This window comes from Chinchilla lanigera, unplaced genomic scaffold (assembly GCF_000276665.1).
Source record: "Chinchilla lanigera isolate Chin_1 unplaced genomic scaffold, ChiLan1.0 scaffold00076, whole genome shotgun sequence".
Classification (NCBI taxonomy): Eukaryota; Metazoa; Chordata; class Mammalia; order Rodentia; family Chinchillidae; genus Chinchilla; species Chinchilla lanigera.
In genome coordinates, this window is record NW_004955477.1 from 5,218,099 (window position 1) to 5,245,498 (window position 27,400).

Here is a 27,400-nt window from a genome sequence, read left to right on the forward strand (position 1 = left end):
CCTCTCAGTGCTATAACACAAAAAGTAGTTTGGTCTGCAAAAGTTCTATTGATTTTTTTTTCCCTCGTAAGCTTTTACAGCAAATTGGATTTTAAGAGTTTCAAGTCCTACAGAGGAAAATAATTTGTTCCCTGGAGAGCAACTTTATGTCAGCACTGTGTCATCACCCCTAATAACTATATTAAGGATGAATTTTAAAGTAGCTCACAGGAAAGTTGAAAGAATCAGTTTGCTAGCAACTTCATTAAATCAAAGAGTGAGAAAAATACATATTCAAAACATTACCTGTGATTTTGCCTTCATTTGCAAATGTTTTGAAAATGTGTGTCTTAATATCAGTAATTGAGTCTTAACGTTCATTAGAAATAAGAAATTTGGGGTTATCAGAGTACTTTGTTCTCTTTTTGTTTGTTAGTTTGCTTGGTTTTGGTTTTTCCTTAAAACTCTCTCGGGGCAGAGTTGTACTCCTGGGAGTCCCAGGACTCGATTGCAGGTTTGCATCGCCAGTATAACAGCAAGCATTTCTCCAGGGCCCACAATTGTTGGTGAAGGATGGCTAATCAGTGGCAGGAAGCTCTTCAGCTCTGCTTCCTCTCTCTGAAATGAAGGATGGTGCCTACCTGCCCCTCTGCAGGTGGGAGACTGGTGATGCAGGCTGCCTGAAGTCTCTGTTAGGTTTGCAGCTGACACCCACTCACGAGCCACTTCCTCAAAGGCACAGCTTTACCTTCTCCCAGACTTAGCTGTCATTGTGGAGTATCCCTGCCGAGTATCCAAAGATGAATCTAGACAGTCTCATATTAAACTGCTGTGATGTGTATATATTTCTCCTTTGAAATGTACAAAGATGAAAGACCAAACTCACTCATCAGGCCCAGATTATCCTTTTGGCCAAGGCTGGTACTCCTGGAGTACTGAGCTGGGCTTCCAAATGTTCTGTGCTCCTAGCAGGGCTTGAATCTGTGCAGGAAACAGACAGGAGCAAATTTCAAATGCAGCACCTCCCGTCAGGAAGGCACTGCTTGAGAACAGGATCACTTTGAACAACTGGAGATGTGACTTTGAGAAAATCCTCTCCCCGTTCTGGGCTCTGGGAAACTGCTTAAGAATGCAGATTCCAGGGCCTGCCTACAGCAAGTCACGGCTCTGGGGAAGGGGTACAGAAAACCGCCCAAGAGATTTTGGTGCTCAGTTAGCTTGGAACCCATTTCAGGCGCTAGATCTGTGGCATTTCCCTATATTCTAAGCACCTCATACACTGGAGTGTATTTACACAGGATGTCTTTGTATCTTCTTTCATTTAGAATCTTAGTTGTACTCTAGCTCCAAATAGGCATAAAGCTGATGAGCAGATCCCATCCTATAAGATTTTATCCACTTAGTGTCAGAGATTGTGAGAGTGATGAAGTTTTGCACCTTAATGTCATAGTCCAAACTGCAGTTCAAGGAGTACCAGTGCCTTATATCAAGTAGTCTCATATCTGGTGGCTTCTTAGATTTAAAGATCTGGCTATAGAAAACTAACAATAGTTGTTGTATTACATATTGATATCTTCAAATTGGTTACTCGGATAAACAGATATAGGCATGTAAGATTGATCATTAATATGTTTTTGTTCTTTTATCTTTAAAATTAAAAAAGTAAAGAATCTGGCTAATTAAGAGTTTTTAATCACACCACCACCACTAACAACCAAGACCATCAACGTGATTACATTGCATTTTACGTATCTGAGAAAAGCCATTCTAAATCAAATTTATTTTAGTATTTAGGTGGCTGTATTTTAATCTTGAGACAGCATTTGCAGACATACCTGCCTTCACAGCCGGACAGATACAACACATTTACCATGCCACCAAAAGTTGTCCCAGTATGCCTTTCATCCCCCAAGGCAGCGTTCAGGAAGCAAGAGCATCACAGTGAACATTTTCTACTTCTGGATGGAATAAACTGTGGCTCGCCCCAGGGAAACTGCCATCTACACGAGAAATTCATATGGAATATTAAAGGGTCCCATGTATTTTGAAATCTCACCTGCACATTGTCCTTTTGGTCATAACTGACTAGAAAGGGATAACAGGCATGTGCCTTGGCTCTGGGCCCAACTCTCAGCAAAAGAAACTTTTGTACCAGTGCATCCTCAGAGGAGCCTGGGCAGGCTGTGAGCGAGGGGTGCTCACTTCTTGTGCCCTTTCCTGGAGTACCAAGAGAGGCAGCAGCTGTGTGCTATAAATGGCAACCAAATACATTTTGTGCATTGATTCATCTTGATAAGATGTCTTGAATCTGTTCACATGAAATTCAATTGTGTACTTATTATCCCTCTTACTAATAAATCCGCTCATTCAGATTGATATTCCATCCTCTTAGGAAACTCTGTTTTTAATCAGTATTTTGATTTAATTATAAATTATTAAGAGGAAGCCTCTTAGCTTGATTGCGTTGAAAAATGACTAACTCCCAGTCCAAGCTTTTGAAGGAAGCAGAGGCCACAGACAGAAAAGGAACCTGTTCCTCTGCCCGCCCCCAATAGCAGCAACTCTGGGGGTAGGTCTCTGCAGCTGGGAGGATGAAAATGTCTCTTATGACACTCTTAAAGGTCAGCGTCATCTCCACTCTCGGAAGTGAAGTGTTGGCATGGATATCTTGTGACAGCAGTGTCTGCGGAGAAACGATTATTTTTAGTTTTAAGGAAGAATAAATTTAGTTTTCCTTTCTAAATAAGAATATCCTTCAGGACTATAGATCACATATAATTAGATTCTTGTGTTTTGAGGAGGGTTCTCAATTGTCTGTAAAGGCAATATTCTTAGCTAAAAAAATATTTGCGCTATGACATGGCTCTTTGCAAACAGAACAAGTTACATATAAAATTCAAAATATAGCTCTTTCCACAGGTAAATCTTTTCTGAGATTGATGGACCAATACACACCAGGCAAAGTAGTGGGACCTTGCTTGTTTGGGGAACCCCACCCTGGACATATCCAGTTCAGAACACACTGATTTCCATTTAAACAATCTAGTCTTTGCAGTGATATACCTGATGGTGAGTTTAATCCATCTCTTTCATTTGGAAACAAAAGCAGGAGCAGCTTACAAGATGCTGCTTTCCCACCAGTGTGTGTTGCTCTCTCTAGACCATTAACCAAAAAATAAGGAATGTCAACCTCTATGTTCTTCAGATCCCATTTTTGGCTGAAGGGATCAGGATTCATGGAGACAAAGTCACAGAGGCATTGAGGCCATTTCATGAGCGAATGGAAGCCTGTTTCAAGCAACTGAAGGAGAAAGTGGAAAAGCAGTATGGTGTCCGTGCCATGGTAAGTAGGCAAGGTTGCAAAAGAAGGGGTGTGCAGCTATGCAAGGTACATGGGGCAGAAGAGCCAAGATATGTACATAAGGGCCGGGGATATAGCTCAAAAGCGCCTGCCTAGCAAGCGCAAGGTCCTGAGTTCAATTCCCGGTACCAAAAAACAAAAAAAGAAGATACGCACATAGTATCTGCTCAGGAAACAGGTTGTAAAGGAGCTCCACCCCTTTCAATAGCCCCTTAATCAGTCACCAAGCAAGTTCCTTTCAGTAACTGCAAATATCAGCATGAGTAAACATTCATGGATTTGCTTCATCACCAAATGCCCCACGCACTTGCTCTAAACGGATTTCCCTTGATGTTGTAGAGCCACAGAGAAGCTTTATAGTGGCCCATGTGACTTGGTTTATTGATAGAGCCCACACCTATGGGCATACAACATACACAAAGGGCTAAGTGACACTCAGGACAGTAGCCCTCATGGTGTCCCATCAAAGAAAAGGAATCCGTGACCAATCCAAGGTCAGAAGCTGAAAACCATAGCTTGGAGAGAAGCGACAGATTACTGAACTTCGAAATTATTACCAGATGCTACCTATTCATGGAAATGGGCCAGGCCAAGAAGGGAGTGGGGATTTCAGTGGAATGCCAGAAGCCAGTGTAGACATGGGCAGATCTTGGGCAGTAGTTAGAAAGGAACCCAGCCTTGAAGAGCCACAAACACCCGCGGAGGCATAGGAGCAGGGTGCTCATAATGAAGGGCAAACTCAGGCTTTGAAATGAGTTTGTGAAAGATTTCTGGGTTGGGGCTGGGATCAAAAGCAAGCTGGAAAAGCAGCTTGTGATTTTTAATGATGCTAAAAGCCTTACAGTTGAATTCTTATAGATGAGCCCGTCAAGCATGGCCAAGCCTCCTATCTCCAAGCCTGGTGCTGATCAGATGAATGTATGCTTAGTCTCGGGCCCAGCAGGGTATGAACCTGACAGTGGCACAGCTGCCCAGCTCTGGTCTGGAAATCTAGCAGGTGGGGATCTGGGACTGACAGCCCAGCAGGAGCTGCTGCAAGTAAAGAGGCTTGGAAACCAGGGTGCTATCCTTCGCGCTGTGCTGAAGCACCCTCTGTACAAGTCAGAATTCTTGAGTAGCGCTTGATAGCTTCGGAGCTTGCGGCTCATTATAATCAGAGTTGAGTGGCAAGAAGAGTTTCGGAGTGCGTCATAAGGCGGCTCTTTCAAAGTTGCACGCCACTTTTAATTCTTTCTAAGAAATAAACACTTGTGCAGCCTCAGAGTTCCTAAGTGAAAAGCTTCCTGTTTCATCAATCATTAAATGCAAATTTCAGACCTACAGAAAGCTGTCAGACTCACCAGGCATCTTTCCTATCCTTTGCTCTGCTGGGAAGCATTATCTCTGAGCAAGCTTGTTCGAGGGCTCAGGTGGCAGAGAGAAGGGAAGGACAGGAAGGTGATGTGTAGGTAACAAGGGGGAATCTCTACAGAAGGAAAGGTTTCCTCTGCTTCGTGCCAGTCATCCTGGGCTGGAGAGTAGCAGTTTCTACCACATCCAGAGGCAAAATCATCCTCACTAAATTTCCTACCTGTCTTTCTCGGGGCAGCCATGAGGCTTATTGGCAGGATGATCCAGGAGCAGAATTAAGGTATATCTCCCACCACTGGGTACTTTGTTCCCAGAAGCTGCCTTTCTGAGTCCTCCTTCAGCTGGGGACCATAAAGGGAGGCTCTGTAGCCTTCCCTCCTTTAGCAAGCATAGGGGCAAGTGAGTGGCGCTCTGGTTCTCTGAGAAATGTGGCATTAAAAGCAGTCTGAGAGGCACCTTTCCTGTCTTACCTACTTTGGAAACTTGCAAGCATCTCAGAATAGTTTGAAAAGCAATATAGTATCATCCTGTTTCCAGAAGGGTGGATTTAAAAATAAAATGCCTATAGAAAAGGCAATAAACCATTTCATCAATATTTTGAGCTATTCTAAGACTCAGAGAAGATTTGGACATCCTCTGACAGAGTAACACACAACCCCATCTGGCCCGTTCCATTTTCACTTTTATCTTGCCGGTCCTGGAATTCCAAAGAGCCACCAATTCCCTGAGTGAGGTGAATCAGCAGACCCTGGGGCGCCTGGGGGAGAGACCAGGAGTACGAGTGCCTTTAGCACTGAGGTGCAGCCCCCAGGGGGCATCTGCCTTTAAACTGTAAGATCATGAAATGATTTCTGTGTTTCTTACCCTATCCCCAACCCCATCCCCATCTTTATTTGCCTCTTCCTCTGAGTCTGTGGAAGAGCCCGGAAACCACGACAAGAGGCCAGGTGCTGACCCAGGACCTCCAGACCCATCTCTCAGCTCCCTCACACAGTCCCCCCACGGGGGACTGCAACCCACAGCCCAGTATGCCCTGTTGTTTACCCCACCATCTTGGCCACTTGCACACCACTCCCCCCACTGGCTGGATAAGAACCCCAAGTCACCTCTCATCGCCCGTACCACAGCAGTTCTGAGAGTACCTCCCTGGTGGTGCTAGGCTTTACCCAACAACTTTTGCATTACCGTAGACCCCTGACCTGGCTCCCTGCTTCCGGGGCTTCTCCTGCTCCTGGCCGCAGACACTGCAAGCCTTCACAGCGCACAGCGTGTCACCCTGTCAGTCTCTGTCTACAGCTGGCATTTGAGTAACATGTGGAAAGGTACATTTTCAGAGAACTATAAAATATACTGGCTTCTCACCTTCAGAGAGCGCTGGTCACCTTGACCAAATTCCGTTAACCCCACCCGCTACTCCTTTTCATGACTCAGTGGACAATTAAAACCCGTGGTCAAGGTTCGCTGGGAAGCAACAATGCAAAACTCAGAGGTAGTGGACAGACAGAGAAGTGCGCTTGCTAAGAGAGGTGAAATGAGGTTTTCCTTCACGCCCTGATGGCAACAACAGCAAAGCAAGAAGAACTGCCATCCACGGTGTGCCAGGGCCTCTTGCTTCCCCCACAAGCCTTCATTAATCCTCCTGCCACCCTCAGGCGAGAGGATGGTTCCCTGTGTGCTAAGAGGAAACAGGCTCAGAGCAGCTCCTTATTTTATGCAAGGTCACACGGTTGATGCCAGACCCAAAGCTCTAGCCTGTCCCAGTCCCTGCACTCCTAACCTGCTGGCCCTCTTGCTGGAACAAGCAGACGTAGGTGCACTCACAGTGAGACCAGAAGTTTCACCTGTCAGTACAGAGGGAGAGTCTAATTGCTTCGGATGAAGCTGATGAATGTCCTGTTTCTCATTTCCAGAGGCTTTGTTCAACAAAGAGACAACTGTGAGGCAAACAGTAGAACCCATAACCCAGTGGATACCCTGGGTTGTGGGCACCCCAAGAGTGGCTCCTGTCCCTGCTTGCCCAGAGCCCTACTCTGCCATCCTCTTCTGTTTATTTATCTCCATACATACTCAGACATCCTCGCCAAGACTCAAGGTTACCTTCTAGGTGTTATTGCTGCCCTTGGTGGTAAATAGAAGGCTGAGGGACCGCTCCCGGGCCCTCCTGACAGCTAGAGTGAGGTTATCCTTACTGTGCGTCTCCACCTCCTTGTCCTTGACTGGCTTTTTCCTGTGCAATACTCACACATTGCTCTAGTTCTCGTGCTGTGGAGATGTGGCTGCTATGAACCACTTTATCACAGAGGTGTGGAAACATGCTGGGTGTGCTTAAGTGCCAGGTTCAAGTGCCAGGGCCCCACCCAAATGTCAGGCAGGTCAAGTTTCTTTTCAACTGAAGCCTCAACTTCATTGGATGCTGGTTCTCTGCCTGCTTAGTATGTAGTGGAACACAAAGGCAGCATCTTCCAAGCCGCAGAAGGAGCTGCTTGCTGGCTCTCTTCCCTTTTCCTTCCCTATATCCAAAAAGGATCATGTTGAAGTCAAACCAGAGGCAATTCTAGGGGAGGCAAGAAAACAGCCCCTCCCCAATACATAAGCAGGATAGCTTGATTAGGTGGGCATTCAGAAGCACAATCATCTTCTCAAGCTGATTTCCACCTCTCAGCTTGTGAAAGAAATGGCCAGAGGTGGTGTTGAATTGGAAAGACCACAGCTGCTAACAAATTGCATTTAAAATGTACAGAAAGTCAAAGTCCCAGGGCCAGGGGTATAGCTCAGTGGCATAAGCGCCTGTCTGGCAAGCACAAGGTCCTGAGTTCAATTCCCAGTACCAAAAAAATAAAATAAAATTGTCTTCTAAAAAGAAAATCAAAGTCCCTTGGAGAAGTCAGAGAGAAAATGCAGTGGCCCAGGTGGGTGGGATGGTGCTGAGAGTGGCAGATGAGGTAGTCATGGAGAGCCTAGAGGGGATGAACAATTACTCCTTGAGATCACTTGGAATAGCAAAGACACAAAACAGGTCCCTGGGTCCAGGAAAAGCTGAGAGGAGAAACCATTCAGAGAGAACTGTGGTATAGACTGAGTCTTCAGATTTTATTCTAGGAAATGTTTTCATACATGTGGATGATCTCTAGGTAACCAGTTCCCTTTCGGTTTCCTCATAAAAGTTAATCAGTTACAGTAGACATCTTCAATAGGCAATTTCTAGACATACATTGCTTTGAGCCAGGGGCCAACCAACTGTGGCCCACCACTGTTTCTGCAAATAAAGTCATATTGAAATGCAGCCATACTCATATCTGTATTTCCTGTGCCGCCTTTCGTGCCACCACAGCCAAGCAGAGTACTTTTGATAGAGCACATGTGTCCTGCACTCATAGAATATTAGCTGGTCCTTTGCAAAAACTCCTGCCCTTTTGCAGTTTTGAACATTTGTTAAGGAGATAGTTTACAAATCAAATTTTACTTTATTTGAGATCATGTGTTTGAAAAACAGGTTCACTTCCAGAGGTGGAAATGGCATTATATAATTGTAACAACCCTTTCTTACCTTAGAGGAGGTCTCCCATAAGGGCCTGGCTCTGAGATACTGGCACTGATGGGGTGGGGTGGGTAGGTTGAGTCAGTACTCAGTTGTACGCTAGAGGAATGTGGATTCCACATCCTCAGGTTAGAGGAAGATACTTGTACAGAAGCTGAGGTTCCAGATGTGCCCACATCTGGCTCAGGATGCAGGTAGAGTAGCATTTCCTAGCTAATTAGGTGTTGATATATGCTATATTTCAGTGACACTTGTTTTCACAATGTACAAGATGTCAAAGAGAGAATGGAAAACTCCACCCACGGACCCTTTTTTTCTCCAGAGCATATCATTAGTCCACTACTAAACAAAGAGAAAGAGCTTTCCCAGCTCAGCTTTGTCTAATCCGAGGCATGGTCATTCACCTTTGCTTAAGTGGCAAGAGTGTCTTTCTGTAGTGAGAGTGGGTCCATCATTAGGGCTCTCTGCATCCGTGTGACCTGCATAGTGTGTTAACATGCAGAGATGCAGAGTTCATCAAAAGATCTTGCAGATTCTGTAAGAACATCACCATATTATTCTGTACATTAAATTTTCTGGTCAGTATGTTCTACTTTGGAATAGGATGATGTACCATGTTTTCAATAAAGGGAATTACATTTAAAATAAAACGGCCAACAAGACTCATTTTGCTAGTTTGTTTACATCAAGTCAGATTTAAAAGATGTTGAAATAGGGGCTGGGGATTTAGCTCAGCAGCACAGCGCCTGCCTGGCAAGCGCAAGGTCGTGAGTTCCATTCCTGGTACTGGAAAAAAATTTTAAAATATAAATAAATAAATAAATAAAAGATGTTGAAATAATCATCATTTTTATCCTCAGCTGAGGACAAGAATATGAACTGTTTATAAAATTGCACACTCGCAATCTATATTCCACATTACTGAGGCCACTTAGTTTTAGGAGACTGACCATGGTAGGCGCAGGCATTAAAAATCTCTCTCTCTGTCTTTCTCCCTCAGCCCTCAAGTCTGGACGACAGAAGAGGCAGCCGCCCTCGATCTATGGTGCGGTCCTTCACCATGCCTTCATCCTCCCGGCCTCTGTCCGTGGCCTCAGTCTCTTCCCTCTCCTCCGACAGCACCCCTTCCAGGCCGGGCTCTGATGGGTGAGTTGGGCTCAGCAGCGGAGAGTTCTACAGAAGGAAGGGCTTGAGGACGTCCAACCCATGTGGAGCTACCAGCTTATCACAACCAAGGATTACTTTTTTCTTAATATTATATTTGAAACTGAGACCTTCCGAGACTTTATGACAGCAGTGCCCAACATGATGTTCAGAATGATTGTTGAGAAAAAAGTCCTTGGTTGAATAGCACTTTGGGTAAAGTTTCTATCAAAGTTTAAAACCTTCAGTGCACATTCAGTCCTCTTCCATGCATTGTAGAAAAGGCAGTCCCTGCTGTCCTGTGTGTGGCCCTTTCATCTAGTGTTCTTTCCTGGAGTCCACCTAGAGAGAGGGCTGGTGTGTTCTGAACAGATGCAGACTCCAGTGTCCCTGTCAAGTTACCTATCATACAGTCACCGGTTACATGAGAACTAGCTGATCTTCTTCCTTTCCTTCTTCCTCTTCTTTTTTTTTTTCCATTTGGTCTTTTTGCAACAGGGTGTCACTATGCAGTTCAGGCTGGCCTCGGCTCACTTTGTAGCCTAGGCTGGTCTCGAACCTGCAGTGATCCTCCTGCCTCGGCCTCCCAAGTGCTGGGATTACAGGTATACACCATTATGCCCAGCCTTCCTTTTTTTTTTTTCTAGTAAAGCAACATTTTTTTATTTGTTTTTGTTTCTGATGGGATTTTTTTTATCTTACCTTTTAAAGGGAAAAGGGACATACTACTTAAGTTGAACAGATGGTTACTTCTGAGAGTAACCTTATGTCCCATACTGTCTATGACCACCTTGGAAAATATGATGCATATTACCCTTTTGTTATTATGCTAAAATACATACACATTAAAATTTACCATTTTGCAGTCAGTGGTATTAAGCACGTTCACATTGTTGTACAACCATCATCATCATCCATCTCTACAATTCTTTTTATCTTATAAAACTAAAACTCTGTACCCAGGAAACACCTCCTGGCAACAACCTCCTCCTTTCTCTCTCTACAATCTGAAGGATTCCACCACACCAAGTGGGGTCATGGCCATCTTTTTGCAAGACCACACTGGAGATCTAATTTTGCTTCTGATAACACAGAGTAACTAAGAGGGGAAGGTAAACTTACTAGGTATACTATTTAATTAACACTGAGCATTCACTGTGGCTTTTACATTAGCTCAGATTATTGTAAAGACAACCTAATGTTGGCATTTTTTGTGTTTTTGAATGGCAACCCTGTAAAGTTTGTTCTTATACAAAGAGGAAAAACGGTGGCATGCAAATAAAATATCCAAGTGTTTCTAATTATTTTACTGTCAGAGTTTGCCACAGTTGTGTGTCTGTCCAAGCTGATTTGGTTTAAAATCCATCACTCTATCAAACTGCCGCCTCCTGGCTCCTGCCACGCAGGCACAAACTTTCAGAGATTCCCCAGGGACAGTTCAACTCGAGGTTCCCTTTGTTGCCCATGATTGATGTGCTCAATGGAGAACTGCAAGCTATGCTCACATTTTTTTTCCTTAATAGTTATTTTTATCAGGGTCTGATATTTATAAAGCCAAACCCATATGGAAATTCTCAATTTAGAGGTGTTTAAATCACGACTGCCTGTCACTTAGAACAAGATTACTAAAGAAATTTAATGCAACTTCTCTTTAAGAGACTCCCCAGGCTAGTGAAGAAAAGGTTTTATATTTCCAAGAACACAGAGTTCAGGATAGAAATTGATGTAGAGGTTTTAGATGGAGCCTAGTGTACTGCAGTCAGCTCCTCCCCAGGAGGCATCTGTTTAACCTTTAACTGGAAGGCATCTTTATTAGAGTCCACATTTTTGTTCATTCTTGGGATGCGCATCCCTCACTATCTAACTAGCATGGAGAAAATAAAGCTTGGTCTCCAATGGCACAGGTTATATGCGGAGTAAAGTTCAATCCTGTCTGTAGTTGTGTCTCTTAACGTGAAACATTTCAAACATCCTCTCTTCCTCATTCATTGCACACGCATCAAGACTGCACACCTAGTCTTCCACCCTTATCCAGAAGGTGTTCATTGACCCTTTTCTTTGATTATATTAATTGTCTTAAGTTCTCCAAAACTCCAAGTAAAATCATGAAGAATTTCGGTTGTATCTCCACCCTTATAATGTATTATCTAACAATGGATATTGATAGATATATAGATATATTTCTAAAGTCCAAGTGTCTCAAAATGCTTTTGTGATGAAAGTCTATTGATCTATTTCATCACTCATTGTAGTTTTTAGACTTCATATTATGAGAGCATTTCAGGGGCCACATGCAGAGTGAACACAAACTAGTATAATGCGGTACTGTGCCCCATCAGCCCGCCTCAGCCATCAACAACCATTAACCCATCTTCTTTCCATCTGTATTCCACCCAGTCCTTACCCCATACTCCATGTGGCAGCAAATCTCAAACATTATGTCACTTTATCTATAAATAGCTCAATAGAAATGTCGAAAAGGTGAGAATTTTTTTTACAAAGCATAACGTTTTAATTATCACATATACCATGGTGAATTCCTACCATCTTGTCTAGTGAAACTCTGTATTATCTCTAATGTTTTATCTAATAATTATTCTCTTTTTTTTTTTTTTTTTCTGGCACCAGGAATCGAACTCACGACCTTGCACTTGCCAGGCAGGCGCTGTGCCGCTGAGCTAAATCCCCAGCCCCTCTAATAATTATTTTTTTATTCTCTTTAATGGTTTGAACAATCTTCCATTCTTACATCTGGTAATCTGAGCAACATAGTTGAGGATAACGATATGTAATGTAACAACCACTATTAATTCGTACTATTTTGTCTTGAAACCCTGTATCACTTTAAATGTTCTTGCTTTAGTTTATGTATGATGTCATACTGGTATGCTGCGATTGTCCTTTTTTTGTTTGTTTCTCATCTACTACTCTCTTTAAAATAAAATTTAAAAAAATAATTATCACATATAAAATATTAACAGAAATTCTATATTATCATGATATGTTAGTGTTAATTTATTAACATGAACAATGATATACGTTTTTTTTTTTTAGTTTGCTTGAATTAAGACCAAATAAGTTCCTTACCTTGGACTTGATTGTTATCTTTTAAGTCCCTTTCAACCTAGTTTTTAAAAAATTTGTTTTCCTCATAATTTATTGTTGAAAGCCCAGGTTGTTTCTGTTCTGTCCAGAGTCTAGATTTTCTAGATTGTGTTGTTTGACATTTTTCTAGTGTTGTTTGACATGTGTCTCCACCCCTTATATTTCCTGTGTTTTGGTAGTTGAATTTATTGGTTTGGTCAGATTCAAGTTTGATTTAGAGGCTAGGTGATTTCATAGTTTATTGTGTGTTTTTTTATTTGGAGACAAAACATAACTGGTTTTCTCTCCCTTGGTGACGTTAACAGCTATTGACAATCAATGCTTAGGTTCCTGGCTGTTATTGTTTAGTCTATGTACCTTTCTGCTCAGCCCTGTTAGATTAGGGTGTAATTCTTACTCTCAGCAGTCTGAATCTTCAATGGATTTTAAACACAATTGTGTGAATGATCCTTCCCTTCATGGTCCATGTAAGGGTTATTTCCATGTGACATATCCTATATTAGGGGTCCGGGTAGTTGTGACTGCTTCTTATTTAGAGCAATGGTTAGGGTTAGGGTTAGGGTTAGGGTTAGGGTTAGGGTTAAGGTTAAGGTGCTTCGTTTAGGAATCAGCCTAAGAGAAACCACACATTGGACAAAAGTGTGAGTGGTTATTGAAATTACTTTTTCCTTGGAGAAGGCTTTATATTTTGCAGATAAGCAGAAATTGAGAAATTCCAGTTGCTGTGAGATCTGGGAGCTCCTAAGAGCCCGGTCAAGGCCATCTTGTTTTGTTTTATGAGGGCTAGAGTTTGCCCTTCCACCTAGCTTGGGTTCTGCCTGGACTTTTGCCACTTAGAGCACAGGGAGCTTCTTCTGTTCTCCTTCCCTTGACTATATGGAGCTAACATGGAGACCACCACTGAAAAAGACACATGAATCCATAATTGCAAAATGATTCTTTTTTCAATTTAACTGTAAGTGGAAATCCTTTTAAGATTCCATATAAGCAAGTGGAAGTTATTTTTAAGATACCATATCTCATTAAGTACCATTTCACATGGTATAGTTTTAAAATAGAATATCCTCTAACAGTACCTTACATATTGGTTGTGCAGATAGATTTTTAAGCCACTTCATACCTTTATCCGTCTAGCCCTCTCTTTTCACTTCTTTCTTGTAGCAGGAGCTGCAGGAGGCTAATGAGATTCCAATATTATATTTCTTCCCCCTCATAGTATGACTTTCGAGGATGAGAAGTACTGGGCCTACCAACCCTGTGCTGAAATAGCAAACTGTTGTTCTGTGTCAGTGTGAGTGTACACATACACACTCTGACCTTTTGACATGTGCCTTACATTCAAAACTTGTCCAAGATCCATTCACTCAGTACTCTAACCACTAATACAGTTTTATGCTAACTGTTTGGTGTCAGTAGGCAGAGGGTGATGGCATTCTTGGTTCCTTCAATGAATGAGAGCAAGAGAATCCCAGAGATTAAAAAACATCAAAACTTATGAGCAGACGCCAAAGCTTAGTCCTCTGTAGCTCAGCTCTGAGAACCCAAGGACATTTTCAAGCACCTAGGAGATAGAGTCTGCTTGCTTTTGGCTGAGCCATCCAAAGAACTTCACATGGAATTGCTAATATATCTATAATCAGAGAAACTTGGTCAGAATTAAGGTACCAAAAATCTCTTTACCTTGGCATATGCAAATTTTTTCATTGCATTGTGAATATATCACTGTAAATGTTTAAGTATGTGCAGAATGCTATCCTATCATAAATCAACCAAAATTCCTAACATCATATTGAGTTATATGGCCAGGCTTCACATTTCCAGAAATATGGCCAGCTAGTTTATATGATATTATTGTCTTATAAGTGTTCTTTTTCTAGCTAGCTTTTATTGGGATCCAAACACACTCCTTACAGTTGGTTGTTATGTGTCTGATATCCCCCTGTGCCTCTTTCTGAATCATTCCTTCCCTTTTAAAAGCCTGCAGTTCTCTGGCAGCACTGAAATACATTGTGAGTGGCTTTACATATCTCTGCAGGGTACAAAGCAATTGCTCTCCTATTAAGACATCACTGATTTAAAGAACCATTTCCTTTAGGTTTGCTCTAGAGCCTCTGCTGCCAAAGAAAATGCATTCCAGGTCCCAGGACAAGCTGGACAAGGATGACCCAGATAAGGAGAAGAAGGACAAGAAGAAGGAAAAAAGGAACAGCAAACATCAAGAGATATTCGATAAAGATTTTAAGCCAGCTGACATCTCCGTGCAGCAGTCGGAGGCTGTGATTCTCTCAGAAACGGTAATTTAACTTGGGATCTTCCTTTGCTCTGGGATTTGTCTTGGCTCCACATTTAGCCACTAGGGCTGTCAATTTTATTTTACTAAATTTTTGGTAAAATAGTCATTTGAAAATCTGGGGTCTCCCTACCAACTTGGAATAATTCAATACTATAGAACAGTCAGAAATAAAGAATAGGGCATCTTTTCTCGGCCTTAGCCTTCAGGCTCCATTCCAAAGGGACTCTCCTGGGGTCAGTCTCCATCAGGACCCTCACATGTTTGAGCTCTTTGCAACTCTGTAGGACTTAGTTCCCACAAATGATACCCTCATGTCTCAGAAGATGAACAGCATGCTTTTGTTGTCAGAAAGCCATACTCCATATCAGCTAATGCCTCTCCCTTGCCCCTTTCTGACCACAAATCTCTAAGCCACAGTCACTGCCCAAGTGTTATAATCTGCTCAGCTAGAATCCAAAAGCCCCTTCTCTCTAGATTCTACCAGCTGGATTCAGTGTCCTGTTATCCTCCAGCTTCATCTTCTCCACATTCAAATCTCTTGGCCATCTTTCAGCAGGATTTACAGGGATTTAACATGACGCGTGCTGGAGAATTGACATTAGAAGCAGATTTCAGTGACCTGTGTTCATCCCAGAGTCCTGGGCATGCTGCGGCAGTGAAGTCCACGGAGTGTTCTGATTCTGGACTGGACCTGGGGGTGGATCTCCCCCTAGCACTATGTTTGAGGTCCGAGTACAGAAATGAGGCTCAGACTGCTTCTGAAAGTGCTATTTGTACTAGAACAAAACTAGATGATATCCTCTTTGAAGGTGAAATCATGCTTGAAACCACCTTCCCACAAAAACACATGAGTGTCTGTAGGGTCAGTGGCCAGCTATGCACCTTTCTGGCCAGTAGCCTATGACCTGGCCAGCTCTGTCTTGGCTGGGATTAAATGGAGGGTTGCTTCATTGAAAGGCTCAGATTGGACCACTTTTTAGTAAGGCACACTTCCTTGCTTGTTTATATTTTATTAACTAGAGAGTATTTTCCAGCTCCAGTGGGGATCATATGTTGCTTGCTTGTCTAGAGGTAGAAAGCAGATGCCAGAGCTGTGACATGGCTCAAGAAGGTGAATGCCCCTCTGAGGCCTGTGGATGGGCACTCGGACTGCAGTTGGGCTCCAGTGTCTCAGTGTAGCACACAAGTGCCCAAGGGCATTAGGCCTAGAGGAGGCACCAGCCAGAGGCTGTCATTAGGTGCCTGAGCACTGGGCCTCACACAGTGCATTGAGATTCTCTTGAATTTCCCTGCATTTTCCGTCCACTGTCTGAAATTCAAGGAAGCAGCAACCCTAAAATGCCAAGACCTCCTTCTCTCAAGCCCCAGCTGGATTCCTCAAGCCCCACATCATAAATGGGTAGGGGAATAAACAAAGGCATGTCTTGAATATTCACCAAGGGTCAGCCATTGTGTGTCTTTCAACATTTTTATTTAAACTCCATTCAAAGATATTAAAACAGAGGCCTCCAAAAAGGGGAGCCAAGTGGCAGAGTTGCCCACAGTGTATTATGTGGACAGAAGTCCCCGGACACAGCAGACACTGAGCCATCATAGTGCAATTTCTGTACCTACCAGCAGTGGCCCAATCTCTCTGTGAGGACACCTTCAAATGACAGGGCTAGGTGCAGTATTATGTGGGCCTCCCCACAACTGACTGAATTCCCTGAATTCATGGGAGCTCAGGGGACCAAGCATAGGCCCTTGTCCACACTATCTACATGTGACCAAGGCTCCAATGACCACTGCTGCAATCAGGGGATCAGGCATCCTGCTTTCCCAATGGATCCAGTCTAAATAACCATTTTGCACAGGGGATAACAAGGTGTGTGAGGATAGTTAGGCTCATGGAGTTTCCTAGTCAGGCCTTTGGGAGAGCAGGAAAGAGGGCCAGCCCTGGGAGGATGTTCCCTCCAGAGAAGCCTCAGCACGTTCCCTGGGCAACACTAGCACCACCCCACACCCTGTGTTCCCTGGGCACCTGGCCCTGCCATTACCCTCCCTTACACTGGCCCCTCCAGCTTCTGCATGTTTTTCCCTCCTTGCCACCCAAAGGCTGGGCTCAACTCCCTACTTGATCTACATCAACCATTTCATGACCTTTGAGTGCTGTGAACTGGGACCTCCAGGCCGCCATTTGCATCTCCCCATCAAAGCCTCCTTGCACTCCCTGACTCAAGAAGTGCCCATTATGGGACAACAGGGAAGGGCGAGAGAAGCTCCTGACAGTCCCTGAATCCCTGTCACCAGCCCACATGTACAGTCATCCTGAGACAGCCCGGCAGGCAGCCAGGCATCTCTAGACACCCCCAGCAGTGAGGCTGCCAGGACTCACCCATTCTCTGCAGTGCATGGGTGACAACTGGGTGTGGGCCTCCCTCAGCACAGGGTACTTCTGAAGGGGCAAAGGCCTTACAATAAGGTCACTCATTACCCGAGGGCCTACCTCTTCTTTCCTTCTAGCCTAAGTAGCCTCCAGATGACCACAGGTTTTGTGGGCATCTTCTGGGATGGATGCTTGTCTCCCCTGCCCCGCCACACACACCGCCAGGTCCCCCAGTCAGGTTGCAGCACCAAGCCAGAGCTGCCACCTGCCTGGGGGGACACACTCCACTCCTGCTTTTTGTCATGGTGAATAATTTCTGATTACTCTTACCTCAGAGTATTTTGTAATTGCTGACGTTCTCTGAGGCCTAATGATCTGAGGCCAAGTTGCAAGAAATACACAAATAAAATTTACTCATGTAACAAAGGAAAAGGACTCAGTTGGAAAAAGGTCAAGTGCGTCCAAAACTCAGACATGAAGAGTAGAGAAAAAAGAATTCCTACCCAGAAATAATACAGTGCAAGAGAAGAAGCAAAGAAAAAACAAACACCCTACAGGAAGTTTCTAGACTTTTACTCCACTCACGACCCTTTAGGGGCTGTCCTAGGTGTTCTTGTTGGCATCTGAATGGTTTACTACAGCTGTACCACCTTTATATCACATTCCTAAAGGCCATGAAGTGCCATCCATCCCCAGGCTGTATGGATGAATTAGTGTGAGACCCTGGGTTAGCATGATCTGGCCTCTTTGACAAAGTGCCACACACCACACATATGGTGGCTGGCTTTTATTCTGTCTTCAGGGGACTAGAAATCCAAGATCAAGGTGTCAGCAGTGCTGGGAGGGAGAATCTGTTCAATATCCCACCCGCTAGCTTCTTTGGTGTTCTTTGGTTTGTAGAAGCATGACCCTGCCTTCATCTTCGTAGGCAATTCTCCCTGTGTACATGTCAGTGTACCGATTTCTCCCTTTTATAAGGACCCAAGTCACATTGGATTGTGGTCTGCCCTAATGACATCAACCTGACTAGATAGTGTACAAAGCCGCTATTTCCAAATAAGCATTATGAGATATTCAAGATGAAGGCTTCGACACAGGAATTTTGGAGGAGTCACAATTTAGAGCACAACACACTTTAACTATGCTCTGTCTGTTTCTCCAATATAGATAAGTCCTCTGAGGCCCCAGAGACCGAAGAGCCAGGTAATCAACGTCATTGGAAGTGAAAGGCGCTTCTCTGTGTCCCCAGCATCACCGTCCTCCCAGCAGACGCCTCCTCCAGTCACACCCAGGGCCAAGCTCAGCTTCAGTGTTCAGTCAAGTAAGTGGGGCCTCTCCCAGCCTGGAGTCTGTGGCATTGCTCCATAGTGTTCCCTTGAGCAGTGGCTCAGCAGGGAGGATCCCATCCTCTGATAGCAGATCAAGAGTTGGAACAAATACTTGATTGGCAAGGACATTGTCATCAACATCAGAGTTCCATAGGCAGAGTGTGTGGTGTCTGTTCCAGACTTCAAAGCTCTCTCTGCCTTGGGAAGGGGCTTAAAAGCCACAGGGGCAGCCCCCTTTCCTCATCAGGAGCTCTCAAGGCATCCGAGGGCCTTGGGCCTTCACATCTAGAAAGAACACATGGAGAAGCCCTTCTAAGCAGGGTGGAAAGGCACAGCGGCGTAACTCATTTCTCTGGTTTTGCCCAATGTCTAGAGCTGCCATAACAAAATACCACAAACTTGGTGGCTGAGAACAACAGAAATGTATTCTCATAATTCGGGTGGCCAGAAGTCTGCGAGACGTTGGCAGATTAGTTCCTTCTGGAGGCTGTGAGGCAGAATCTGGCCCATGTCTCTCTCCCAGCTTCCAGTGACTTCCAGCAACCCCTAGGATTCCTGGGTTCATGACCACATCACTGTGCCGTCTGCCTCTGTCTTCATCTGGCCTCCCTATGTCTTTTCTCCTTATAAGCACACCAGTAATTGGATACAGGGCCTACCATAAGTCTAGGATAATTTCATTTTGAGAAACGAATTGCATCTTCAAAGACTGTATTTCCAAGTCAAGTCATATTTGGAGGTTCTTCGTCCTCTTGGTGGACCTCAGAGGTCTACATTTTGTAGGGACACTATCCAGCCCACTGCCAGTGGTAACGAGCTTTTCACTCCTAAATTCAGACCCATCACAGAAGAAGAATCCTGGCAAGAGAAAGTGGGAGGTTGTGAGAGCCACAGAAGAGAGGAGCCCACTCCATCCTGTAGCCAGAAAAAGGGCCCCAAGGCAGGAGAGCATGTGCCCTGTGGGGTGGATTGTGAAAGGTGCCAAACAAGCATCCTTTGACCTGATTTTCTTCTTACTGAAGGGGCAGCAGTGGTGATTCTGGAGACCAGCCAGCAGGAATGTGTCTTGCTGCAAGTGTGGGCACTGGAAAGGAGGTGGCCTCTGAATGTCACATCTCCACATTCTTTTTTGCTACATGATAGTTCTCCAAAAATATATTTTACATCTCTTTAAAATATTTCAACCAGGTACCATTGCAGCAAGTACAGAAAATTGTCTAGTTGCTCCTCCAAAGTTAAAGGTAGGATTACCATAGCAATTCTACCCCTAGGCCTTTATCCCAAAGAACTGAACGCAAGAACTCAAACAGGTATTTGCTTACGAATGTTCATTAGCACCATTATTCACAGTGGCCCCAGAGTGGAAATAACCCAGTGTCTGTCAAAAGTTGAACAGATCAATAAATGTGTATCCAAAGAAATGTCCATGCCATATGCAGCCATAAAAAGGAAGGAAGGTCTGGCACGTGTTGCAACATGGATGAAGCTCAGAATCATGAAACTCAGTGAAATGAGCCAATCACAAAAGAACATGTCATGATACGAAGTATCTAGATTAGGCAGCATCAAGGAGGCAGAGAGGGTAGAGGTAACCAGAGGCTGGAAGGAGTGAAAGATGGGGAATTGTTGCTTAGTGGGTAGAAGATTCCTGTCTGGGATGATGAACTTTGGACATACATAGTAGGGATGATTTCACAGTCAATGTAGTCAGTGCCATTGGATTATACATTAAAAGATGGGTTAAAGTGGCCAATATTGTGTCATGTCGATTTTGCCATGATAAAATTTACCACTGCGGAGGACAGTCTCCCAGTCAGAAGTCTTCCTGTTGCTCTCCCCAGTTCTGTGGCACAGCTTCCACCCTGGGAAGTGTTTTCTTAAGGAAGGATTTCTCAGCAGATGAATCACTGGTGAAAACTCCAAAAGACACACATCAGTAAACATATCAACTTTTCTCTCTTTGATGTGAAAGAGAACAAATTATTTGCAAGAGTCTCAACAAGGGTTGCAAAAAAAAACTCTGCCTCAATGATTATTCCTCCTTTGAAAACAGCTATTTTCCCATTTACTTTTGCAATCAGCTGTCCTTCCCGTCAGCTTACGTAAAGGAGCAGTACTACAGCTGCTGATGCCTTTGTTGCACACAGTTGTGAGCTTCCCTGGTGAGAGAGGGGAAGGGTGGGTGGCTGGCTGTGTGCGGCACCATTGGATTCTGCTTACTGAACCACGTCAGGGAGTAACTATGGCAGGCTGACAATAGAAGCCTGGCAGGATATGACAGCAGTAGCCACAGCCAGCCCTTGCGATACCAACTGTGTAGATGCCACCAAGGGAAAGGAGATCAAGAAAGGCCAGGGTGACATTAGCGATTCCTAATGGATTGATGCCTTGCTTTAAGCTCTGGTTTTAGGTGTCTCATGGTACTTTTTATTCCCTTTCTAGAACATTCCATTTGGAGAGAATGTCACCCTTTTCATTCTCTACCACTAAAGGCCTCTGCTGTGCTGGCAAGGCAGTGTGTGATATAAAATGCTCTCAAGGAGCGAGGAGAGAGCAAAGAGCAGCCCTGTGAGCCATCGGGTTCCATGAGTGTGTAGGTCTGATTTTAAATAGATCCCAATTTTCCAGGTTTGGAGCTGAACGGCATAACAGGGATGGATGTGCCCGATGTCCCGCCCCCTCTGCCTCTCAAGGGCAGCGTGGCAGACTATGGGAATGTGATGGAAAACCAGGACCTGATCGGCTCAGCGACACCTCCCCCGCCTCCTCCACACCAGAGGGTAAGCATAGATCTGCAGCGGGACTTCAACAGCATAGCAATCACCTGTTACAGCTGTTACCAGGTTTACTATAGGCTAACAAGAAAAATTATAACACGGTTCTAGATTTGATTTTGAGAGAAGGTGTTAAAGCAGTAAGGACTCCAGTATGCATGGCCTGTGTTTCTGCGCCATCCTCACTGCAGAGAAACACTCATCCCCAAATCATGCTTGAAACAAGGACAAAAAGAATAGAAGTTCCAAATGGTTGTCCTTGCTTCAGAGGTCATTCCAATGTGGAGACGCAACTGTGAAATTCCGATTTTGAGAAGTAGCTTTCCCACCAAGACATCTGTCTGACTGGGTTAAGTGTTGGCCATATTGCCCTGTAAGGGAGGTGGCTCCTCCTGGCACTGACTTATCCCTAAAGTAGCTCCTGTTCCAACAATTCCTCTGGCTGGCATCGCACTCCAGCTGGGAGGTCCTGGGCACAGCTTTTCCTAACTGAGCCTGAGGCCCTCCTACCCTTTTGGTTTGGGGTGCTGGCCAGTAGTAGTGACTTTTCTAAGTCTGAGCAGCTGGCCAAACCCCTCGTCAGCACCCTCCCTGGGGTGGCACTCCTCGTACATTCTGTTTTAGTCAGTAATCCTGTCTGATATACTCCTGCCAAGTGTCCTCGAGCTGTCTAGTAATGCAAACATTAGTGACAAGTGTTATCCTATTTAAACCAGGGCCTCTGCTACCAGGTGCCAGTTCTGGAAACATTCTTTTCAGCTCCACCACGTGTTCCTGGATCGCCCAGCTGCTGTCCTGTGTTGCCTATCCCTGAGCCCCCACTTCCTGAATTCTCCATGGCTTAGGGTGCAGCATATGCAGAGGTCAGCTGGTGGAGGAGTTCTGTGGTTTACACAACAGCCGCTGGAATGTGCTCTTCCAGGCCCACCCACCAGACTAAGATAGTCACAGCTTTATAAAATTAAATCAGCATAAATCCCTTGCTCATGTTTGTGCAGCTGGTCATATGGTTTGCTATTCAACTTCCATAAAGTAATTATATGGCCACAGAATTTGTGTAATGCATTAAGGACATGAAACTGTTCGGTGGCTTCCATGACATGGGTGCTTTTTTTCTCTCTTCCTAAACATTATAAATTGCTCATGCTATTTCTTTTTCTTTTTGACTCAGTGCTTTCCAAAATTTTAAATCTCTCTTGAAAGAAGTGGAGGGGAGAGGGTATTTATTAATAGTGCGATTTGACACTTTTGTATAAGAAAGCTAAAACCTCTGGCATTAAAGGGACAGGTGGATTTTATGAGGCTAAAGTGCCATTTAAATAGATGCTGTCTCCCTAGAGATATCACAATAGGGAACTGGCCCTGGAAAAGGGACCAGGTTTCCTTATGAAAAGGGCTTTGCAGGGGAAAAAAGAGTTCACTGCGATCATGAAAATATAAACCTGAGCTTCCTAGGCACTTGTAACCGCAAGCATGTTATCCCAAAAGGGAAAGCAAAAATGTCCCCCAGGTCTCCCTACACTGAAAGTTCTGAACTTGGAATTAGTGTCAGTTTCATTGCTGTTACAGATAAACTCAGGGGTAACATTTTTATTGCCTCCATTTCCTGAATACGTCATTCTAAGTTACTGATGCCACGTGCAGTTGATTAAGTAAAGCACTAATATGCATGAGCTTTGGCTCAATTTATAAAGGAGGTTGAATTCAATCAGATTAATTACCCAATTCTTTGCTATGCATTTCTTGTTTAATTGCAGCATGAGAAAATGTTCAGGTGACAGGCAGGTGCTTAGTGTGTCATAATTAACAACAGTGTTTCCTAGGGTGCCTCCCTTTGCATGGGCCCTGGGAGCCATTTAGGATAATGATCATTCGTCTTCCTGGGGTGGGGGCTGATCGATAGCCTCTTGTCACTCTCATTGATCGGCTTCAGGCTTGTAGACAACTCTTTCTCTGGTTATTGCCATTTTAAACTGACATTTCTTTGGAAATGGCTCTATGACCAGTAATCTGAGCTATCATTGTACTTAATGGTGAGAAACCTGACATTCTCATATCTGGCACAAAGGGCATCTCTGGCATCATCTTTGTATCAGATTGTGTTGGTCTGGCCCACAATTACTCATGGAAACTCATGTTATCAGACCTCAAAATAGCTGTTTCTATTAACCACTCTTACCAAGATTTAAAAAGACCTATATATCTGTTACTTCACTTTTCTTTTTACAATGTCTAAATATCATTTCATCTGTTTATTCTGTTTTCCTCTGCCTGTTCAGCACTAGGTCATTTGGTACTATATTTACTTATGAATCAGGAGGAAATTTGGGCAGTGAGTGGGAGATGACTGTGTCACTATTCTGTCCTCGAAAAACTTCTTTTCTCTCATCCAGCTAAATGTGCACCTGAGTAAAGAAGCTGCAAAAATCCACACTTATCTATGAGTTAGTTGGTATGTTTGGGGATTTTATCCTGACTCCTCCCAGAATAGGAGTACACCTGTCTACCTGATCTGTTCATTTTTTCACTTACTCATTTACCTGTATGACTGACCCATCTCTACAGAGCATCTCCTTTTATCAGGTGCTTGTGATGGGCATGAGGGTCCCAAGAGCAATAGGATAGCAACTGCCTATATCATGTATAGCCTAGCAAGTACATGGGGCAGGATTTTTGTATGAACTTTCTAGTTACAATTCTTTCTTGGGAATCTGACGCAATATGTGACCTACAGGCCACATCCAATCAGCCACCTGTTTTGGTAAAGTTTTCTTGGAACACAGCTACAGCCGTTCCTTTACTAGCTCTGGCTGCTCTCCAGCCTCAGCAGAGATTATAAGCCCCACAAAACTGAAAGTGTTTACTTTCTGGCCCTCTCCTGGAAAAGCTTGCTGACCTTGGCTTTCTGTTCAGAAAGCAAGGAAGGGACTCTCAGCTGACCCTGGGGAACATCTCTAAGGACATGCCTGTCCTCACACAGTACATCAATTGCTCATTCAATAGCACTAGATCTAAAACAGCAAAGGGGTCGTTGTGCTTCTCAGAGCCTGCATAGCCCTTGTGAAAAGCACTCAGAGACATCAGAAAGGCCTGTGGCTGCCAGGCAACCCGGTCCTAATCGCAGCAGATCTGCCACTGCTGAGCCAAGCAGGATGGAAGCCCAATCACATGGAAGGGGTGGCTCCATTGCAGGGAGTGTAGAGGCACTATGGCACGTGAGACACCACACGGGGACTGGTGCTTTCCTGTGGGGGCATCAGTAATGTGATATCTTCTGCATATTTATGTTTTCCAGCAACTGCCACCTCCGCTGCCCAGCAAAACTCCACCTCCTCCTCCTCCAAAGACGACCCGCAAGCAGACATCTGTGGACTCCGGGATCGTGCAGTGAAAGCAGTGAGACTCTCGGAAGAGCAACCCGTCGTCTTTCCTCCCCTCAAATTCTTCCGTGTTGGATGTTTACCTCACTGGGCCTGCAAAGTCTGACCTTTAGTTCAATGGCTTTTCTGTAAGAGGAGTTGTTTCTAGCCATAACGTTATGGAGCGTGGAGAGTATGGGGCCAGGACATACCACTGTGTTTATCAAAGTTGGGGGTTTCCAAGTGCACATTCCTTTAGAAAGCCACAGTCTTGCCCAAACGTCCTTCCTTTTATGTGCCAAATGACTTGTATTAGCAAAGAGCTCAGCTGATCTGAGGTCAGCCAAGTGGAAGAAGTGAGGCCATTACTGGTGAGAAGCTGTATAGCAGGGTGTGTAAGAATCCTCGAGTTCTCTCTGCAGCCCAGGCCCTCGCTCACTCTCCTGGGATGTTTGATCAGATCCTCTCCTTTCCGCATCTGTGGTGTGACTTTATGTTGGTTATGTCTTCAGTCTATATCTGACAACTAGTTCAACCCTTCAGGGAAGTTCCTGATTTTTTTTCTTGGTATAATTTAAAATAGGATATTTCTCAGCTACTGAAGTTACTAATTTATGGAGTAGAAATTCCATTATGAATACTGGATCAAATGGAAAAATAAACATGAGTATAGCAGAATAAACTTTCATTCTTTTTTGAAAAAGAATATGTATGCCACAAGAGATGGTTTTAATTGGATGAATTCTTTGTGTCCTCATTCTGTACAGAAGTTTGTATATATGATGGTTCTTAGAACTTGTTTTAATTTTTGTGGTCCTTGTGTCTATTGTAATAGACATCTGCAAATGATTCTCAGTATGTGTTCTTAATTTTTAACTGCTGGAAATGTAAAAACAAAACAACCACAAAAAAAGCCCCACAAATTAAATTTGTTTTTAAGAACTCCAAAATCCTGAGAATGTTGGTGGACAATAATGTTTTAAAACTAACTTTGTATAACCTAATATTTTTATTCTGCCATCTATATTTTTTTATTCACTATGACCATGATACTGTTCTAGTAGACTTCAAAGTTACTCATTGACAATGGAAAATAAAATGTTATTTAAAAAGATTCAACAGTGGCCTGCTTTGTTTTTATTCTTCAACATAAAATACAAATGCTGCTGTCTCTCTTCTGCTTTCTTAAAGTGAAAAAATATATTGTCCTCAAATATAATTTTGTCGATTTAGTTGTCTCTAATTCGCAACCCCGATAGAAAGCATCCGCATTTCTTCGTATGTCTGCACATCCTTACAGACAAAGGCAGGCAGAGTGCTGCTTTAAGCTCTCTTCTATGCTGGGGATTCTCAGGTTGCTCATCTTTGAGGTCTCCTCATGTGCTTTTGTAGCTGCTAATTTGACACAGGGCTGTAGTCTATAGGATGTGTGATTTGGGTTGAGAAGACTGGACACTTGAGAGCTTTTTCCAGGGCCTGCCAGGAAAAAGCTGAAGCTGACACTTAGGGGACAAGAAACAAAGAAGGCAGTGGGGCCCTAGGCTCCAAATAAAGGCTTTCACCACCTTTCCAAACATGTTTACGCTATAAGAATGTGTGTCTCTACCCATCTAACCAGACTCAGAGGAAGCTGCGACCAAGCCCAAGAAGCTCAGGGCGTCTTTCTCTCTCAATAGCTGTTCCACTTTACTATGCCAATACTTATGGCTTAAATGTAACAGTTTTCTCATGCTTGTAAATGTCCAGTCTACTTCAAGAAAACCACAGACACTTATGAGTATGAAATTTTCTTCTTTGCAAATACATCCTTTTTCACCAAGATATGTGTTCATCCTCTATCCAGTATGTTAGAAAGTGGTTATTATCCACAGTCCTAAAATATCACACTGATACACCAATCTGGAGAGTGTAAGAGTCCAGGTGGGCCATGGGTCAATTTTCAGCCACCAACCCGGTAAGAATAATTCCTGGTCCTACAGAAATGCTAGTTTCGCAATAGGCTGGCATCTTGTGTAGTTCTTCCCAGTCTCCCCAGATAGCCCTCATGTGACATAATCTGGGCCTGAATCCGTGCCCCCATGCCATCCCTATGGCTGAGTATCTCAGGTTTGTCTTGAGAACTATAAAAGACAAAATGTTATGGAGGAAAAATAGAAGACAACATGGTGCAGAAATTTCCTAATATGAAGTATACATTTGTTGATATATGTATAAACTAGGAAGCTTCTCAAACTCTGTGCACAAACAAAATTTCCTCACTCTGTAAGTCAGCTTTTCATTACTATAACAAAGGCCTGAAATAAATCAGCTTAAAAAGAGGAAAGAGTTACTTTGACTCCTAGTTGTGGAGGTTTCAATCCCCATGACTGATTGGACCTGGTGAGAGCAGAGTGCATGCTGGCCAGAAGCTTGAGGAGGGCACCCTGCCCCCCAGTAAGCACACGCCCTCCAGGCCCTGCCTCAGGGATTCCAGCACCTCCTGATGGCACCAATGGCTGAGGATCAGACCTCTAACACAGGAGCCTTCCGGGAACAGCAAAACTTATGGGAGGAGAAGCTACCTACTATATTAGGTGTTTTCTGGGCCCAGGCCTTCCAGAGTACTGTTCCATGAGAAGATCAGCTTCTCTGGATACAGTGATATTTGTGTTTTCTCAGCAAGTCTTTCTTAACCTCTTCTTCACAATTGTCTTTCAAGGAGTCCTTTTAGATGTTTTTCCCCTAATTATTCCCCACAATTTTAGTAGGACAGGTACTCTCTCTCTCTCTCTCTCTCTCTCTCTCTCTCTCTCTCTCTCTCTCTCT

At 43.9% G+C, this 27,400-nt stretch overlaps 1 protein-coding gene across 3 annotated transcripts in view; it reads left to right on the forward strand.

The window, feature by feature from the left end:
• Dock1 (dedicator of cytokinesis 1) overlaps positions 1–25,714 on the forward strand; it is a 518,033-nt gene extending 492,319 nt beyond the window's left edge. For all 3 annotated transcript variants that reach the window (XM_005402009.2, XM_005402010.2, XM_013503070.1), the window contains exons 47-52: positions 3,185–3,322; positions 9,229–9,374; positions 14,572–14,770; positions 18,302–18,455; positions 21,091–21,242; positions 24,532–25,714. In XM_005402009.2, coding sequence (XP_005402066.1) covers positions 3,185–3,322; positions 9,229–9,374; positions 14,572–14,770; positions 18,302–18,455; positions 21,091–21,242; positions 24,532–24,627 — 885 coding nt within the window. In that variant the 3' untranslated portion in view covers positions 24,628–25,714. The remainder of the gene's footprint in view (positions 1–3,184; positions 3,323–9,228; positions 9,375–14,571; positions 14,771–18,301; positions 18,456–21,090; positions 21,243–24,531) is intronic.
• Positions 25,715–27,400: the final 1,686 nt, after the last annotated feature.